This window comes from Mesoplodon densirostris, chromosome 2, assembly GCF_025265405.1.
Source record: "Mesoplodon densirostris isolate mMesDen1 chromosome 2, mMesDen1 primary haplotype, whole genome shotgun sequence".
Classification (NCBI taxonomy): Eukaryota; Metazoa; Chordata; class Mammalia; order Artiodactyla; family Ziphiidae; genus Mesoplodon; species Mesoplodon densirostris.
This window is the reverse complement of record NC_082662.1, coordinates 116,860,735-116,879,645: the sequence shown is the minus strand read 5'-3', so window position 1 is coordinate 116,879,645 and position 18,911 is coordinate 116,860,735. Positions and strand designations below refer to the sequence as shown.

General features: G+C 45.5%; 1 protein-coding gene across 8 annotated transcripts in view; it reads left to right on the top strand.

The window, feature by feature from the left end:
• Nucleotides 1–256: 256 nt before the first annotated feature.
• The window catches only part of ARHGEF11 (Rho guanine nucleotide exchange factor 11), a 114,854-nt gene continuing 96,199 nt past the window's right edge, over nucleotides 257–18,911 (top strand). For 7 of the 8 annotated variants that reach the window (XM_060090774.1, XM_060090773.1, XM_060090772.1 and 4 more), the window contains exon 1: nucleotides 257–1,726. In XM_060090774.1, coding sequence (XP_059946757.1) covers nucleotides 1,695–1,726 — 32 coding nt within the window. In that variant the 5' untranslated portion in view covers nucleotides 257–1,694. The remainder of the gene's footprint in view (nucleotides 1,727–18,911) is intronic. The other variant, XM_060090768.1, reaches the window with a different exon arrangement.

Sequence of the window (18,911 nt, the reverse complement as noted above, 5' to 3'; positions counted from 1 at the left end):
GAGAAGTGCCGGCGGGGCGGGAGCCGCGGCCTCGGCACTCAGGGAAAAGAAGGGCGGTCGGCTTCCCGCCCCCGCCCCTAGCCGCGGCGTGAGGGGAAAGGCCGGCGGGCAGCGCTGGGAGGAGGAGCCTGCGGCCCCGCCCCCGCCGGAGCGAGGGAAGGAGAAAGGCTCGCGGGGAAGGAGGAGGGAGGGCAGCGCGAGGAGGGGGCGGCCGGCCGGGCCTGCGCCCGAGCGAGCGGCGAGCCGGGGGGGAAGGGGCCCGGAAGGAGGCGAGCGCGGCCGCGACGCCGGGAGCCGGACGTCTTCCCGTGCCGGCCTGCCGCCGCCGCCTTCCCTGCCTGCGCCCGAGCCCGGAGTCCCGCGGCCGTCGAGACCGGAGCGCGGCGGTCGGGCGTGGGGCGAACGGGCGAGCGGAGCCGGGAGCCGGAGGCCGCCGGCGGTCCTGCGCGAGGCGCGGTGGGCTTCTGCCTGCGAGATTAGGCGAGGGGCGGAAAGGGAGGAAAAAGAGAGGCCGAGCGAGAGAAGCCAGGCGATCGGATTGTCCAGGAGGCTGGTGTGGAGGAATAATCCCACCTCGAACTCAAATCCACAATAATAATCCAAACTATTAATAATAAGGGAGCAGTTTTTCTGGCCAGGCGAGAGGGAGAACAGGGGGAACGGGAAGAAGCGAAATCTCCGTTTCATGGAGGCTGAGGCAAGAGAAAATTTCGGAGCCTGGATGTGGAGGAGCAAAACAGAACTAACTCAGGAAATTGTCTTTCAGAAAAAGGCCGAATCTAGGCTGGGAATCAGGCTGGGGTAGGTGGAGAAACCTGCAAGTTTAAAGGAAAAGGAGAGAATATTTTCAGAGATTTTTCTCTGGTTTGTGGTATTGCTACCATTTTAAAGGTAAAAAGCATTGCATTTCAGGTGTTCCTTGTTTTTTTTGTTTGTTTGTTTTGTTTTTTGCTGCGATTGGCTCATTTAAGAATTTCAAAACCTTTCATATAAAAGCTTTTTTTTTAAGGAAATTCATAATTTTGGTTCCCAGGGTTGCACTGGACTTGGAAGGAGTGCTGTTGTGTACATACTAGTGTATGGTTTTATTTATTTTTTTACTGTGCAAATCAGCTGGAAGATTTTTTCCAGGTGTCAATTCGGATTTTTTTTTTCTTTTTGGTCCGTCAGTATATTTGTTGTCGTTTTAAGCATTGGAGACCAGAGCATTATTTTTTCCCCCTTTGGAGCTTGAGGCTCTCTTGCCAACAGAAGGACAGCTAGGAAAGCTAGATTAAAAGGATGGTTTTTATCTATATTTTGCAGTTAAGACTGATATTTTGAAGGCACGTTCTTTCTGTGATTTTTTTTTTTTTTTTAAGCCCACAGCGCTAACCTTGAAGAGATTTGTGGTTGGGTTTTTGGTTTCTAAGAAGGTCATAGTTTTTTCTCTTTTTCTTTCGGGTTTTTTTCTGTTTTGTTTTGTTTTTTTTTAATGGGGGGAGGGGAAAAGGGGGCTAAGAAAGGAGACCATGTTAACTGGTAGAAGTAGAATGGAGCTTCAGTTACCAGGGTCCTGAGAGCTGGAAGAAAAAGCATTCTGTCTTCAAGTTGGGAGGCCATCCTCTCATCTTTCTTTAAAATTGCAAGCGATTCAGTCCTGATCAAGACATCAAAACTACAGGATTCTGGAACCGTGGAGACACTGAGAAACCATGAGTGTAAGGTTACCCCAGAGTATAGACAGGTAAGTTTGCTAATAATGTGGTTTTTCAGCACTTACTTAAGGAAGGACTGGGAGGGAAAGTGTTGCATTTTGATAAAGGGTTGCAAAAGAAGGGTCTGTGTGGGCTGTGGGAATTGGTGGGGTCTCTGGGGACTCTCTGGGCATGTGTGTTTATGTTCCCTCTGTGTGTGTCCATGTTCAAAACGTATCTCCTGATTCAGTGTTTTTTAAATATAAACAGTAGACAGTGACGCCAGAAGTGGGGAAAGAGGGGGAAATGCTTTCCAGCCGCCTTTGACTTTTGCCAGGCCAGAGGCTGAATTTGAGTCCCTAACTTGCCAGCCTAGGGGTGGGAGGCGGGCACAGGCCTGGTCACGTGAGACCCCAAGGGTGATTGGGACCGGCTTTAGGTGTCGGAGCTGCTGGGGGAAGGGCCCTGGCAGGGGCGTGGGCCTCCACCGGCTGGTTGTTGTGGAATGGTGGGGCTTGGTGATGGGGTGGATCCCATTTCTAGAATGAGGAGGATGTTCTTGGCCTGAATGATGGGACAGAAACACCCTTTGCACCCATACAGGTCTGGATTTTTACCGGTGGCTGATAATGGCCCCCAAAATGCATAGGTCAGCACTAGAATTTCTTCCTCTCCAAGCTTGGGGTTTAATTGAAATCTGCCAACCAGCTGATGCTCTAGGTTAAATCTTCCAAGCCGTTTTTAATAAGCTTGACTCTGCAAAATGGGCCTTCCCTCTGCCTAGAGCCCGAAGGGGTTGTTTTAGGCTCTTAGGCCTGATGGGCAGAGGCACTGGCCCTTAGAGTCAGAGCACAGGATGCCCTCCCCCCCACCCCCAACCTCCTCCAAGAGTCCTCCCAGTCGCCCCATCACCGGTAACACTACAGTTTACAACTTTGTAAGGTGTCTGCCTTTTCCTTTCCTCTCCTCCTCAACCTTTTCTCCTTGAGAGTCTTTAGGGTAGTTTTGTGGGTGCTGGATGGATGGTTGGTTGGAGGACTGAACAAGCAAATGAAAGGACTGGGCCTGGAAGAAAAAAAAATTATTGGAGAGATAGGGAAGAATATTTGCAAGGGAACAATTGTTTTCTCCCTGTCCAGTTAACCTTTGATTATCCATGCTGATAATAATTTCTTTTGGGCTGTGGAATGTGGCCTAAAATGATACAATCTCTCTCTCCCCTAAACACTAATCTCTGTATTGCCTCAGAGTCCCGTTTAGATTAGTTCAGCAGTCCCCAGACGGGGACCTGACTTGGCAGTGGAGAGAAGGCAGACAGCCACAAAGGACAGATAGTATATGTGGCTGCTTGAACCTCCATCCCTTCCCCTTTTTGTTGGCTTCTCTTTAGTTTGACTCTTGTAAAGGGAGAACTGAGGCGCGTGTCAAGGCAAGAAGTTGCAATGGTTACATGGCTGCCCTTCTCTTTTCATCCTCTTGGAATTTGGGAATTAGCACACTTGCCTTTTTGAGATTTGGGGATAAACTATTTCTCTGAATTCAGAGATGTGAGCAGATGGAAACCCAGGTGTTGGGGGTACAAGAAAAAGGCAATGAAGGTTCCTGGCCTAGTGTAAGATGCTCCTCTGGGAGTTTGCATACCCTCACAGTCTTCTCAGGATTTGTATAGCACGGTTTTTCTGAGTGCTTTCATAGGAATGTATCTCATTTGAGCCTCCCAATATTTCCGTGAGGCAGACAAATCAGAGGTTATTATTCTCATTTTACAGAAGGGGTGATTGAGGCTCACGGGGGATACCTGGCTAGCCCAGTGCCATCTTCCCTGACTAGTGGCAGAATCTGGACTCAGTCGCAGGTCTTCTGATTCTGAACCCGAGGCTCTTTCTCTTGCCCCACCCTGTCTAAGTAGGTTTGTATACTGGTCCTGTGGGATAGGGGCGGGGGCCCCGTTTTATTCTTTCTGGCAGTAGGGTAAGATGCTTTTCAGAACCCCCTTGCACTTGGGATAATGGAGCTTCGCAGGGTGAGAGCGTTCCTCACCTCTACCACTACCCCAATTCTCTTCCCCATTAAAGGATCAGTTCTGGGACTTGGGTCCCCTTCACGGTATCTCCAGTTGTATTGGATTGTACCCCTTTAGCAGTAGGTTCATTCTATTGGCTATTTTGACATCTCAGATTCAAGACCCTGTGGATTTTAAATAATTTACAGTTTTACACAATTTTACACCATACTGGAGAGATTGAGTGAAGGGATTTCAGATTATAGAGTCAGGGATTCTCTTTTAGTTTATCAATTTGCTGTTTAGAGAGCGTAAGTGTAAGGTGCTGTGCTCAATGTTTCAAAAAATTTAAGTATGCAGTTCTTGCTTACAAAGATCATGCAATCTACTTGAGGAACTAGGAAAGGTTTAAGACTCCTGAAGACCACATAAAAGCAACACTGGACTATAAGCTCTGTAAAGGTAGGAACTGTGTTTTGTTTGCTCAGTTATAGCCTGCACGCCTGGCTTAGTGCCTTGCATGGGGTGAGTGCTCACTAAATATTTGACAAACGAATATTGGATTGAGTGAACATGTCAGCATGTATAAATTCATCCATTTCAGATTTTTCAACATTCATGTGTTAATCTCAAGTGTAGTCAAAGTAAGGTCAATTAGAGAAGGCTTCCTAGGTGATGCCTGTTTTCTAGGACATAAGCATGGAGGACCATGTCTATGGAGAGAGACTGTGGCTCGAAGAATAGAAGGCTGTGGAATATTTATCCAGCAGAGTCTTTAATCCCCTCTTGGGAAGTGACTTCTGGGTCCAAAGAAACTTGAAGTATTTGCAGCTAATCTTGATCTTACAGTGTTAATCAGTTGTTAGCGAAAAATGGGCTAAATTGTAGCTGTTCATGTCCCTTTCAGTTTTTGTCCATGGACAATTTATTGCCTGTTAATGTGTGTTCTTCTCAAAAGTTTCTAAAAATGTGTTTGATATTGCAAGCTGAGGTAATAATACTGAATTATTTTTATGGGAATGGTAAAGAGTTTTGCTAAGCCATCTATATCCATTTGCCTAATTCTCCATGGCAAATGTTTTTGAGATGGCCAGAGGGGTTAGGAGTTTGCATCCATAAAACAGCTTTTCTCTGTTCAGAGATAGCTTATGTGAGAACCAAAGCAAATGGAGAAGTACTAGATTTAAGCTGAGAGTTCTTGGTTTGAGCCCTGGCATTCCCCTTAACTGTGTGATCTTGGGCAAATCACATGCCTCCTTTGGTTTCCTCATATGTAAGGCAATAGCTCATTTATATGAAATGCTTTCCGGTTCACAAACATTTTCACATAGCTTGTCATTTGAGGATTGTAACACTTATTGTGTCTTTCTCATGGTGCTATTGAAAGGAGCAAATCAAATTAGATAGGGACTTCCCTGGTGGTCCAGTGGTTAAGAATCTGCCTTCTAATGCAGGGGACGCAGGTTTGATCCCTAGTGGGGGAACTAAGATCCCACATGCCGAGGGTCAACTAAGCCTGCGTGCCACAGCTACTGAGCCCACATGCTCACAAGCCAGCGTGCCACAACTAGAGAGCCCGAGCATCGCAACTACTGAGCCTGTGCGCTCTGGGGCTCATGTGCCACAACTAGAGAGAGAAGCCCGCACGCCACAACAAAAGATCCCGAGTGCCGCAACTAAGACCTGACGCAGCCAAATAAATAAATAAAATATTTTTTAAAAAAAACAACATTAAGGGCTTCCCTGGTGGCGCAGTGGTTGAGAGTCCGCCTGCCGATGCTGGGGACACAGGTTCGTGCCCCGGTCCGGGAAGATCCCACGTGCCGCGGAGTGGCTGGGCCCGTGAGCCATGGCCACTGAGCCTGTGCGTCCGGAGCCTGTGTGTCCGGAGCCTGTGCTCCGCAACGGGAGAGGACACAACAGTGAGAGGCCCACGTACCGCAAAAAAAAAAAAAAAAAAAAAAATAATAATAATAAATAAAAATAAAAAACAACATTAAAAACAAATTAGATAATATATTTCAAATTGCTTTCTAAACTAAAACTCTATAACTTTTATATGGTAAACTCATGAATTTGATTTAACATCATGCACCGCTTTCTGAACTGGCCCCAAACAAATTAAGAGTGACTGAAAGATCTTTCCATTGTTTTGAAGAATTTAACCAGAGTGAACAGGCATTTCTGTTGCAGAAGTGCATGAGGTTAGAAAGAAGGCATACTTTTCTAGTGGTCAGGGTTGGGTGATGATACTAGAATATGAGAAGGGGAAGGTTATTGAATCTCCTTCCCAGGAATTTTGATGAATGGGAGAGGCTTGAGCTACCTTGGCTTCCTTAGATGGGGATAGAAAGGATTTGTTTTATGATCTCTGGCTGTTCCTTGTTTTAGAAGCATATGACTTGCCTAATTCAGAATAAACCCAGAGCCAGCAACTGTTCCTTATCAGGGATCTGAGATTGAATGTAACTTTTCCCCAGCCTGTAGCCTTTTTGTTTTTTTGTTTTTTTTTAGAAGAGGCAAAATCTTTCATGAAGTGTATGGAGGAGGAGGGAGAAAAAGGCAGAGGAAGGAGGAAAGAGCCTTCAGGCTGAGGGGACGTTTGTAGAGAAGAAAAGCTGGTAGCCTAGGCTGAGGAGATGGGGCTTCTCGGAGAAGGAGGTGGGGGGAGGTTCTTCCCACCTCAGGCTCCCCCTTTGCACTTCAGGTTCTTACTGAGCCCTGGGAACAAGAAACCCCCAGACATTCAGCTGAGTTTCTGCCTAGTTTCGAGGTTGGCCTCCCAGAACAGTGACAGGGATCCAGAACTACAAAGAGTAAGTCCCCTGAAATGCTGAGTCTTCTCCAGAATGTACCCTTGTGCTCTCCAGGCGTGAGATGAGAGATGGCAGTGGATTTGCAGATGAAACATTTGGTGATTAATCACCATTATGAGCAGGAAAGGGCTGAGCTTACCTTCACATACTCAAAAACATTTCTGAAAGAGCACCCTTTGATGAACAAACTGATTTAGCTTTTTTTTTTTTTTTTTTTTTTTTTAATAGAGCACTGTCAGAGTCCCTTTTGTTCTGTTTAGGAGGGTAGACAAAAAATGTGACAAGTTAAATGACAATGAGTTCATCAGAAATAAAAAAGATTCTGTGAAGGTCACATGGCTAATCCCCAAATTGGTATAAAGACAAAAGAGTTCTGGAAACTCGCAACCTTCGTGGAATAGAGTTTGGAAACTTTTGGATAGCGTCTTTTGGGTAGCAGTGATACTGCTTTAAAGATCTGGGAATCTGATGTATGTGAAAGGGCTGAATGCTGAAGTTCCATAAAACATAAGAGGAATGGTTTTAATCTATACTGACTGAATTTGCTTCACATCTTCATAGTGGCACTGCCTTTAAAAATCCATTTTATTGGTTTATTATTTTTAAAACTTAATTTCAAGATTTATCATGTGGTTTGGAAACCCTTTTCCCCATGGACTGTGCATTCTTCTTTCCTCAATCACCGTATTGGGAAAAGACCCAAGCATAGACCTGCTAGTGGCATCCAGGGTCACTCCTTTGCCCCATGGAGGAAAGCAGGACTACAGAAGTTGCAGATTGTGGTCTCAAAAGAAAAAAGTAATCATTACTTTATGAAAAGTTGTGTTAGATCCCCTGTGAAAAGAGCTTTGGAGTTCTGAGGGAAGACCCCCCCAGCATCCGAGTAAATAGATGAGTGAATTAGGGTAGCCAACTTCTCAGATTTGATACCTTCTAGCTGTTATGTTCTTTGAGCCTCTGAAAACATAATGCCTGTGCCCATTCTTTCAGTGAGCCAGGACTTTTTTTCAGGAATCCTATCTGCCTTCCTGAAAACCAGTGAAAACGAAAGTCTGAAAAAACCAGGGAACAGAGCTGTCTGATGAAATGGGAGGGGAAAGTGGAAGAAGTACAGTGATGTGGAAGTGGAAGTGTGGGGAGAGGCGGGGAGACCTGTGGCCCCCAATAAAATTGGAGTAGGATTTGGAAGACATTTTCAAGGCCTGGAAGAACACCCAGATTTATGGTCCTAAAACAATTGGACAGATTTGAGGGGAAAATCACAGAAGTCTTAAGTCTTAGGGGATCCTCCTCTTCCCTTTCCTCTTGACTCCAAATAGGGCGTCTCTTGAGCTGGTCCAGAAGGTTGAGGGGCTCCCATTTTCAGTGATCTCTTGTGGTTCCCTGAGTTGAATAGTTGTAAATTCTTTTGAATCCCAATTTTTCCTTTGCTACAATTTTTTTTTTTTTTTTTTTTTTGGCTCCACTGTGTGGCTTGCCGGATCTTAGTTCCCTGACCACGACCAAGGATTGAATCCAGCTCAGTGAAAGCGCCAAGTCCTAACCACTGGACCACCAGGGAATTTCCTCCTTTGCTACAATTTAAGTCCATCTTCCTGTCTTTTACTTCTGATTTCAGCATAGGCCCTAAAGTCACTAGTACCCCTCTGTCATCCTTATTGACTTCTTCAGGATTCTCCTCATTCTAAAAATAGCAAACTAAGACGTGAATGTGTGAGAAGGGGGCTTTGAAAAGTTGGGGTGAAGTGATTTCAGAGTCCTGATTTCCAGCACTTTGTCCTCCAGTGTTTAAAGCTACCATAAAATGGTGCAATGGGATCTATAGTCACCAGTCGTGGACTGGCATCAAATCACAGAGGGAACAGGACCAATCTAACAACCTTCCAGATGATGACCTATGATCTGTGGCACTTGCAATCGGTTGGATGGCAAATATTTATCAAATAGCTCCAGGCACAGCTCAGTTCTTAGTGTTCTGATAGATAATTTGCAAGAATGTGGAGCTTACATTCTTGTTGGGAAATGTAATTAATGAAGCAACACAAAACAATAAAAAGGTAGTACCTCATTACTGAATCTTGATGTAGACCAAAAAGGTACATTTAGAGACGAGTAGAAAGTTGGTGCTAGTGAGAATAGCCAGGGGAGGGGTGGTTAGGAATTATTTAGGTTGAAGAAAGAGAGGAAGCTCTTTCAGACCAGGGGAACAACATAAGCAAAGGTTCTGGGGCAGAACCAAGCATTGGGTGGTCTCAGGATGGTAAGAATATTGGTCTTTGTAGAGCAGAGAGAAATTAGGTTGTCAAGGTGAGTATGGTGGGAGCGTGGGGGCGGGGGGATAAAGGTATTCAGACTGGATGTGGTAGGAAAAAGGGAACCAGCAAGGTTTGTGTAATATGTGGTGATAAAAGGAATGTTTAAGGAAAGAATTCTAATATTATTATGTAGGTGGGAAGAGAGCAAAAGATAATGTGAGAACAAAGAAGGGTAAGATTTGAAAGACATTTTGGAAGGAAAACTAACAGGGTATGTGTGTTAAGGCTGAATCAGATTTGGTTCCCAAGTTTTGGAGACTGGCTATTGCTAGAGAGATTAAGACCATCATTAAAAGTCATTCTGCTGGGCTTCCCTGGTGGCGCAGTGGTTGGGAGTCTGCCTGCCAATGCAGGGGACACGGGTTCGTGCCCCGGTCCAGGAAGATCCCACATGCCGCAGAGTGGCTAGGCCCGTGAGCCGTGGCCGCTGAGCCTGTGCGTCCGGAGCCTGTGCTCCGCAACGGGAGAGGCCACAACAGTGAGAGGCCCGCGTACCGCAAAAAAAAAAAAAAGTCCTTCTGCCTCGCATTGGTACCCAGCAATTCACTGAACATAGCATATCAAATGATACTTATTTGCTGAGGCCCTTAGGTTAGGCTGTTTCTACCAAATAGATTTAGAGGTCTTCAGCGCAGTCTTCTAAAGAGAGGGAGAGAGGGCAGTGAGTTCTGAGAGCTCCCTTAGGAAATGGGGTCATGATTTGAGGAGATTAGCATATATTTGATATCCTGATTAATTAATCATACCCCACTCCCCCACTGCAGACCAAACTCCAGGGCTCAAGGGATATCTCTGCAGAAACCATCCTAGTAGCATGATTATAGAGAGTATAGGACTTGAAGTGAGAAGAGCTTTGTGTGAGTCCCAGCTTTTCCGCTAACTAGCTGTGTGATCAGGACGATTTGTGTAAAAGCATTTTGTGAATTCTATAGAGCCAAACATTTGGTGAGTGTTGTTGAGGCATTTGGTTTGGCGAGGACCCCAGATTGGCCTGAACTCTCCTCAGCTACCACGAGAAGACCTGTGCTTGGGTGCTGAGACCTGTGCTGATTCTAAACTGAGGACTGACAGGCATGGCTCTGGGAACGTATTGAACAAACACAGGACGGTACTAGTTAAAAATAAGGTGCGGAAGATCTCGTCCTAAGTCGATCCTTTTTCACTGGAAACCTTCTTTGCACAGTGTCTTTCCTTTCCAGTTCGAACTCCCAGCTTGGGATCCATGCCTTCTTGCTTCAGTTCAGCCCACATCTCACTCATTGTAGGTCTTATTACTGTCCCCTACCATCCCGCTTCAGGTAGGCTAGCCTGTTTCCCAGGCCCACATCACTCTTTCCACATCTTTATATGAGTGTTCTCTTTTTCTCCCCAACTCCGGCTAGTCTTATTTCCTTCAAGGTGACCTTTTCTGGTTAATATCATCAAACTCTACAGTATATTTATATTATTCAACATTCTTTTTGCACATACATATAGCAATTGGACTCTTATTGTCTTTTGTATGTTGGTATAAAATACTTTATATCAAAGTTCTAGCAGAATCCCTAGCACATGGTCGACTGTTATAAATAAATGTTGGTGCTCTTCCATTCTTTGCATGTTTTATGTTGGTTATTGTGTCTTATCCTGTTTCTCAGGGTTCAAAAGCGATGTCTCTTCATTTTTCTAGATTGTCTTCTAGTGCTCAGTAGAGTTCTCTTTATACGAGGTATACTCCTCCCTCAGTTACCTGACTTGAACTGTAGTTCATTCTTGACATTTCCAGTTCCCTCCATGCCTACCCAAGGGATTTCAAGAAAGCAACTCTAAACATTGCTGCTAGGAAGGGAGACCAAGAATTCCCCTCGTTCTTACTGGGTGCTAGGTCTTGGGCACTTGGTATTTCTTCTAGGGACAGAGCAGCCTTGTTGCGGTTGCTTGCCTTCAGCTTCTCCCAGCTCTCGGGGGATTTCCCCATTGGCGGCCTGGTTTCCGGGCTGCTGTTCCCTGCAGGGGTCTGACGGGGCACAGGACCCGCCCTGCCATTGTCCTGCCTGCCCCAGGCTGGCCCCATTCATTTCCCAGAGCACAGCCCTCAGAAGCTTCCTTCCAAGAGACTGCTGCTGCAGAGAAAGGCCACTGTTGTTCTGGGGGGAGGCGGCTGGAGAGAGTGTAGTAAATAGCTTTGTGAATGGGACCTTGTATGAGACTAGAACCGCAGACCCTTTTCTGCGAGCCCTAGGGATGGGGGCAGAAAACCACTTGGGCTTCAGTGTGTTCACAGGAATAGGGTCTGAGGTTTAGGAATACTCATGCTATCCCTCAAATAAGGAGATTGGTCCATTTAATAAGTCTTCACTGGCTGGTGCCCCTCAAGCCACTAGGATTCAATGTGAATAAGTTGCTTACCCTGCCCTCTGGGAGCCTGTGGTTTTGTGTGGGGAGACGGCAGGCAAGCAGGAGTTGTACGATACCACCCTGAACTCTTCTGTGATATCAGTTGAAGCAAATGGGAGGGACAATAAAGAAACTTTCCTGGAGGAAGTGACCTTTAATTGAGGCCAGAAAATGAGAGCCAGGCTTGAGCAAGGGAAAGTCCAGGCAGAGGGAACAGCATGTACTGAAGACAGAAGAAAAGGAAGGACATGGTGGCGTGGGAGCTGAAAGTAGCTATGGTCTATAGCGAGACCTTGGAACAATTAATTAAATGAAACAGGAGCGTACAGGAGCTAGGGCCTGGGAATCATGTAATCCTCCCTATTAGGAGTTTTCAACTTTATCCTGAGAGCAGTGAAGCACCATTGCAAGACAAGTAGGGAGTGACATGGTAAGATAGGCTTTTAGAAAAACAAGGTCACCCGACTGCAGTGTGGACGTTTAAATGGAAAGAACAGAAGAATAGAGAGGGAGGACAAATTAGGAGCCCATTGTGGTAATCTGGGCAGGAGGTGAGGGTGGCCTCTACTAGGGAAGTGACAGTGGAGATGGAGAAAAATGAAGGATTAGAAGACTAAGTAGTTGGTTATGGGGCGGGGAGCGCGTGAAGTGGCGGGGTGGGGGCAAGGCTGACAGCCTTTTCCTTGGCTTGGGCTGGTGGGTGGTACTATTCAATGAAAAGGGGAACTGAGGAGGAAGAGCGTGATTGGGGGAAGGAGAGCCCTTTGGACGTGATGAGTTTGAAGTGCCTGTGGGAGATCCCAGGGAAGCTGTTCAGTAGGTTGGCGGCTGGTTATACAGGCCTGGAGGTCAGGAGGGCGTGCTGGGATGTGGGTCATCAACATCTGGACCGAATGGTGCAAGTGTGAGGCTGTCCAGGGACAGGGTGTAGCGTGAGAAGAGGGCCTGGGACAGAACCCTGAGGGGCACTGCATTCAAAGGTGAGGCACAGGAAGAGGCTCCCACACAAGAGACTGGTGGGGAGTGGCAGGCCAACAGGAGCCAGGGCCGTGTGGGATCTCAGAAATGAAGGGAGGCAGTGGCCAGCGCTGTCAAGTGCTCCCAAGAGGCAGAGGATGGAAAGGATAGAGAAGTGTCTGGATTTAGTAACTAGGAGGATTTTCATGGCCTTGGGGGGATGTGGGGAGGAGCCAGTTTGCAGTGAGTTTAAGAGGGAAGAGGCAGTGAGGAAAGGGTGACAGTCGGTCAATCCTTTTATGAAGTTTGCTCAGAAAGAAGAGGAGAAAAAATGGAGCCCCTTAGTCCCCATCAAGAGGCCTTTGAGTTCATTTTTTTTCAAGGTAGAACTAGGTTGTCTTAAGTCAGAGGTTAGCGTACATCAGAGACTGCCTGTGGGAGAGGCAGAAGGGGAGATGTGCGACAGGATTAAAGGAAAGATTAGACCCAAGAGAAGAAGTCAGTTTTTAAGGTAGGAGAGGACACGGTTGACAGGGAGAGGAAGATGGAAGGTTTATAAGGCCGAGATAAGGGTGCCATAATGATGGCGCTTCTTTGTATTTCTGCGGTATGACACGTAGTTTGCAAAGTGTTTTTGCTCTGTTATTTTATTGAGGTAGTCCAGGCAGGTATTTGCATTCCCATATTATAGGTGGGGAAACAAGCTCAGGGAGGCTTTAATGATTTGCCTAAGTCTGTAAACTAGTAAACGGTGGGATTGGGATTAAAAAAAAAAAATCTGTGTTTACGGAGCCCTAGCCTAGTGGTCCTTCCATTTTCCTGTCCCCCTGGCCAGGCTCACTGGTAAAAATGTGTAAATCTTTGAGGGAGCCAGACATCAGGTTTGCTTGACACGGGTGAAGGGTATCCTCCAGGAAAAGAGATTGGTAAATCGAGAATCAAGTCTCTTGAATATTTAATCTCTTGCCGATAAGCTTTCCTTGTCCATGGCCTCCCCATAGGACCTGAGGTTTGCATTCACTATCCAAGAGGAAGGAAACTTCCCTCCCTCTCTGCCTCCTGGTTGGTTAATGATGGGGAAAGAGTGGCACTCTGGGGCCAGGGTAAGTTCAGTGACTTTGGGAAGAATAAAATCTCAGAAGTGACTGAGCATTCTTCCACTAAGCAGTGTGGCACCATTAAACTACTGAGGGGCCTTATCTGTGTGTACCCTGCGGTGCCTGGACTGTGTAGTGAGTGGATGCTCAGTAAAGTTTTACTAAATGAATGAATACAATATTTATTTATTTATTTATTTGGCCACCTTGCACAGCATGTAGGACCTTAGTTCCCTGACCAGGATGGAACACCCCCTGCAGTGGAAGCGTGGAGTCATAACCACTGGACCACCAGGGAGGTCCCTGAGTACAAGTCTTTAATTAACAGCTTTATGATATATAATTCACATACCATAAAATTCACCACTTTGGAGTGTACAGTTCAGTGGGTTTTAGTGTATTCACAGAGTTGTGCAACCATCCCTATTATCTAATCCCAGAAAATTTTCATCACCCCAAACGAAACGTATCTGTTAGCAGCCACTCTCCACACCACCCAACTAGCCCCAGGCGACCATGAATCTACTTTCTGTCTCTATAGATTTGTCTATTCTGGACATTTCCTATACATGAAATCATACAATATGTGGCCTTTTGTGCCTGGCTTCTTTCACTTAGCATGATATTTTTCCAGGTTCATCCATGTTGTAGCACATAACACTACTTTATTCCTTTTTATGGCCAAATAATATTCCATTGTATGGATATACTACCTTCTGTTTATCCATTCATAAGTTGACGGGCATTTGGGTTGTTGCCACTGCTCAGCTATGATGCATAATGCTGCTGTGAACATTTGTGTACAAGTTTTTGTGTGGACGTATCTTTTCATTTCACTTGGGTATATACCTAGGGTGGGAGTTGCTGGATCATATGCTATCTCTGTGTTTAGCATTTTAAGGAACTACCAAACTGTTTTCCAAAGTGGCTGCACCGTTTTACATTCCCACCAACAAACTGTGAGAATCCAGTTTTCCCACATCTTCACCAATACTTGTTTTTTTGTCTGTCTTTTTGATTATAGCCATCCTAGTGGGTATAAAGTGGTACCTCATTGTGATTTTGATTTGCATTTTCTTAATGACATTGAGCATCTTTTCATGTGCTTATTGGCAATTTGCATGTCTTCTTTAGAGAAATGTCTATTCAAATCCTTTGTCCATTTTTTGTTTATTTGTCTTTTTAAAATTTATTTATTTATTTATTTATTTATTTGGCTGCATCAGGTCTTAGTTGTGGCACACGTTGCTGCATGCAGGATCTTTCACTGCAGCCCTCGGGCCTCTCTAGTTGCAGCATGAGGGCTCTAGAGTGCACCAGCTTAGTTACCCCGTGGTATGTGGGATCTTAGTTCCCCAACCAGGGACCGAACCCATGTCCCCTGCATTGGAAAGCGGATTCTTAACCCCTGGGCCACCAGGGAAGTCCCTGTTTACTTGTCTTTTTATTGTTGAGTGTACAATTCAGTGGGTTTTAGTATATTCACAGAGTTGTGCAACCATCCCTATTAGTTAGTCCCTACTTAGTTTTTGTTTGTTTGTTCGTTTTGGTTTTTTGTGTTTTTTGCGGTACGCGGGCCTCTCACTGTTGTGGCCTCTCCCGTTGTGGAGCACAGGCTCAGCGGCCATGGCTCACAGGCCCAGACGCTCCGCGGCATGTGGGAACCTCCCGGACCGGGGCACGAACCCGTGTCCCCTGCATTGGCAGGCGGACTCTCAACCACTGCGCCACCAGGGAAGCCCTACTTAGTTTTAAGCTAAGTCACTTAACCTCGCTAGGCCTCTCAGTTTCATCAATTGTAAAATGGGAAAGTTGGATTTGATCTCTGAGATCCATCCAACTCTCATGTTAATCTGTAGAACTTTGGTCACTTCTTTAAGGTTCTACTCACCATGTTGCAGTACGGACGAGTTTTTAGGAGTATGACTTTTGTGTCAAATAGACCTGGGTTTCCTGTTACTCCATCCCTCTCAGCCTCAGTTTTTCCTGAGAAAAAGTGTATTTCTCTCATAGGGTTCTTGCAAAAATTAAGTAAAAGTAATGCATGTAAAGTGCTTAGCAAAATACCTGACATAGTTAAGAGTTCAGTATATGCTAGCTATTTTTATTATCTCATTACCACCTCCTATCTTATAGTCTCTAGTTGGATGAGCCAGGTCCCCATCCCTTAGGTGTGACTTAGCTGTCCTGGTCATGGAGGCTTTGCACAGATCAGTATTGTTCAAAATATCCATTGCTGCATAACAAACCACCCCAAACATTGGCTTAACATAATACTAATTATTTTGCTCAAAATTCTGGGGGTTGACTGGGTTGAGCTAAGCAGTTGTTCCCAGTTGGGATCTCTCGAACAGGTGCGGTTATATAGGGGCCGACCTGGCCTGGGCTTCAAAGGCTTCTTCACTGTGGCCCCTGTGTTGGGAAGACTCAAGACAGCTGGGAGCTGAAACAGCTGGAGCTCCTCGACTCTCTCTCTCCCTGTCTCTCTATCTCTGTCTCTTTCTTTTCCTCTCTCTGGAATCTCTATAGATTCCCTTTCCACATGGTGGGGTGAGGGTGGCCAGGCTTCTTAGAGGGTGACTGAAGACTCCCAGAGCAGGCATCCCGTGATATTTGCAGAGGCTGCATCACCCTTTATGAGCTAGCCTCAGAGATCACATAGTGTCAGTTTTGCCCTTCTCTTCTTATTAGTAGAGGGAGTCACAAAGGCCTGGCCAGGATTAGGGAAGGGATATGGACGCCACCTCCTGATGGGGAGTGGCATGAAGAATGGGAAATACTGTTGTGGTTACTTTTGGAAAATTCAGTTTGCCACAGTCACTTAATTTCTTTATGGTTAATTTTTGTCCCTCCTGTCCTCCAAATACCACTTCCAAACTTACTTACTAGTGAAGTCTTACCTGATTAACTGCTTGATTCAGGTTTCTCCTTTTTCCCGTATCTCTCACCACATAAATCCCTGTTGATTTTTATGTCATATCTGCTTATCTGTTCTGTCATCTCTAATACTCCTGTAGTACTTACAACTAGGCTCTGTGCTCTTTAAGTGGTGCCAGCTAGTGCCCTAAATTCTCCAGTTGGGGTTTTTCCAATAACTTTAATCAGCTAGTGTTCAAGTGTTGACTGGTTCTCTCTTGGTTAAAAGTTCTTGCAACTTTTCACACTTACTAACTGCTAACTCTAATCCATCTGGCACTGTAGGGAAACCCAAGTCCCACACCCTTTTGTTCTCTCATATGACACTACATCCAACCGTATAAGTATATAGAAGGGTGGATAGGGGAAGATCCGGAATAACAACTGGCATTTGTCAGGCACTTTACTATTTTTTGGAAAGTGCTTTAACAGTCATTCTGATATATACTCATTACAGTTATTTTTCTCCTTTATATACAAGAACATGGAGGCTCACGGGAGTTGAGACTTGAAATCATAACTGTAGTGAACCTAGGTCCCTGGCTCTAAATCCTGGACTTCCTCTCCTTGGTTGAGGAGGGTGTCTGGTTTGGGCCCTGTTTAACACTCTTAATCACCCAGAGCTCCGGGGAGCCCCACAGGACTGATCTCAGAAATCGCTTTCCACCTCCTAGTCTTTGCTGAAGGAGGTAAACTCAGACAAAATCTTCTACCATTCTAGCCCTACCTTCTCTGTAACAGTCATACAGTGATCTGGGACTCTGAGCTGTGTTTTCCTCCCATGGTCTCGCCTCTGCCGCTTTTATCCTTTACACCAGAGATTGAGTTCCTTGGGAGCCCTGTGAGCTTGGTTACTTTGGAAAAGGATCCCCCGAGTTGGGGAAAGTGTGTGTGTGTGTGTGTGTGTGTGTGTGTGTGTTCTAGCAGGAGGGTCTGAGAAATAGTGCGTATAGGCTAGGAAGCATGGAATGAGCAAAAGGATGGGAAGGTAGCTAGAGAAGATAGAAAAAAAAAAATCTCCCGAAGTGGTTAAAGTTCTCTTGTCTTCAGTTGAGGGAGAGTAAAGTCAGATGCAAAACTGATGCTTTCTCTGCATCTGACCCTGCTGGTGATCTGCCACTGCCTCCAAATTGATACCTGTGTCATCAGGGGCTCTTGACTGAGAGTCTGCTTCATTTCATTTCCTGTCTTGGTGATCCAATGCTTGGGGAGTTTTATTAGGGTATTGTTGGAAGAACTAGGACACAAACCAGGCAAAGGATAAGAACCACTTAATATAATAATCCTTGCAGTACCAACCATTTATACAGTGCTTTTATTCCTCAAAGCACTTTCCATCTATTGTTGTACTTTAACCTCACTATATACTTGTGAGGAAGAGCCTAGGGCATGAGGGAGGCATCTCCCTTCAGATGGCTTAGTTGCTGTTTCCTTCCTCTCCCTCCTTGGAGGTGGGTTCCCCCAGGACACACTGTTTCGATAGCTCTTTCCAGCTTTTGGAATTGCCTCCCTTCTGATACAACTTAGCTCCTCTGTCTTTCCCATGAATGAGGTGCCTTCCCTCCCTGGTGTTTATTAACAGGGGAGCCTGCTCATCTGTGTGGCCGTCCTGTCTGTCACCATCAATCTCATGGAGAGCCTTTTACGTGAAAGCTACAAGATTAGAAAATAAATTGGCTGAGGCAGGATTACTGACTCAGAGGGCTAGGGACCCACAGCTTCAGGAGGGCATGGAGAAGGGGTGGTGAGGAGGGAAGGATGAGATAACAAGCTGGCAGCATGACTCCTACTGGGATCTGAGGTCCTTCTTCCCTCTATACCAGATTTATCCCCCATCTCATTCTGGCTGCCATCACCTCCATCAGCATCTACTCCTGCCCTGTATTATGTGCTTACCCCTCTTCTAGATGCCTCGGGGAAGATAATGGAGACTAGTGGTCCCTGACTTTAGGGAACCTAAAGGCTAGTTGGGAAGGCACCTGCAAAAGATCTAAGAACCCTTAAGCAGCAAGGGTGGAATAAAGGCATCACAGCTCACAGCCAGGGAGCTTACTGGCAGCTTGGTAGAGATAAGGAATCTCCTCTGCTTTCTGATTTTACCTTCGAGTCTTATTTGGCAATTAATTGACTTCAACAAGAAATGTGTATTGATCCCAGGTTGGTATGTCAGCATTGTGCTAGAGGTTATGGGGATTTAATATTTTCAGGCAGATATTTAACCTGAGATATGTGTTCAAAAAATATGAAATGAATAATAAAGGAATAGTCACTCAAGATGCCAGAGAAGTGACGTATCTGATGCACCTTTTAAAAGATTTTCTCTGGTATTACGAATAGACTAGGGGTTCAAGAGAAAAGCAGGAAGGACTATTAAGCTCTTGCAATAATCTAGGCAGGAGATGATGGGCATAATTACTGAGTTAAAAATCGCTACTGTTTTTACTGTGGCACGGATACAAACATTTTTTTCCCCTTAACCAACAGACTGTGCTTTTATTTTTAAAATTGAGGTAAAATTCACATAATATAAAATTAACCATCTAAAATATACAGGTAAGTGGCATTAAGTACATTCACAGCGTTGTACAACCAATCACCTCTGTCTAGTTCCAAAGCATTTCATCTCCCCAAAGGGAAACCCCTTACTCATTAGCAGTCATTCCCCATTCTCCCCTCTCCCTTACCCCTACAAACGTCTTAAACTTAGGAATAGGGTAGGTTTCTATGGGGTTTTGTTCCCTTCCCCCATACATCTT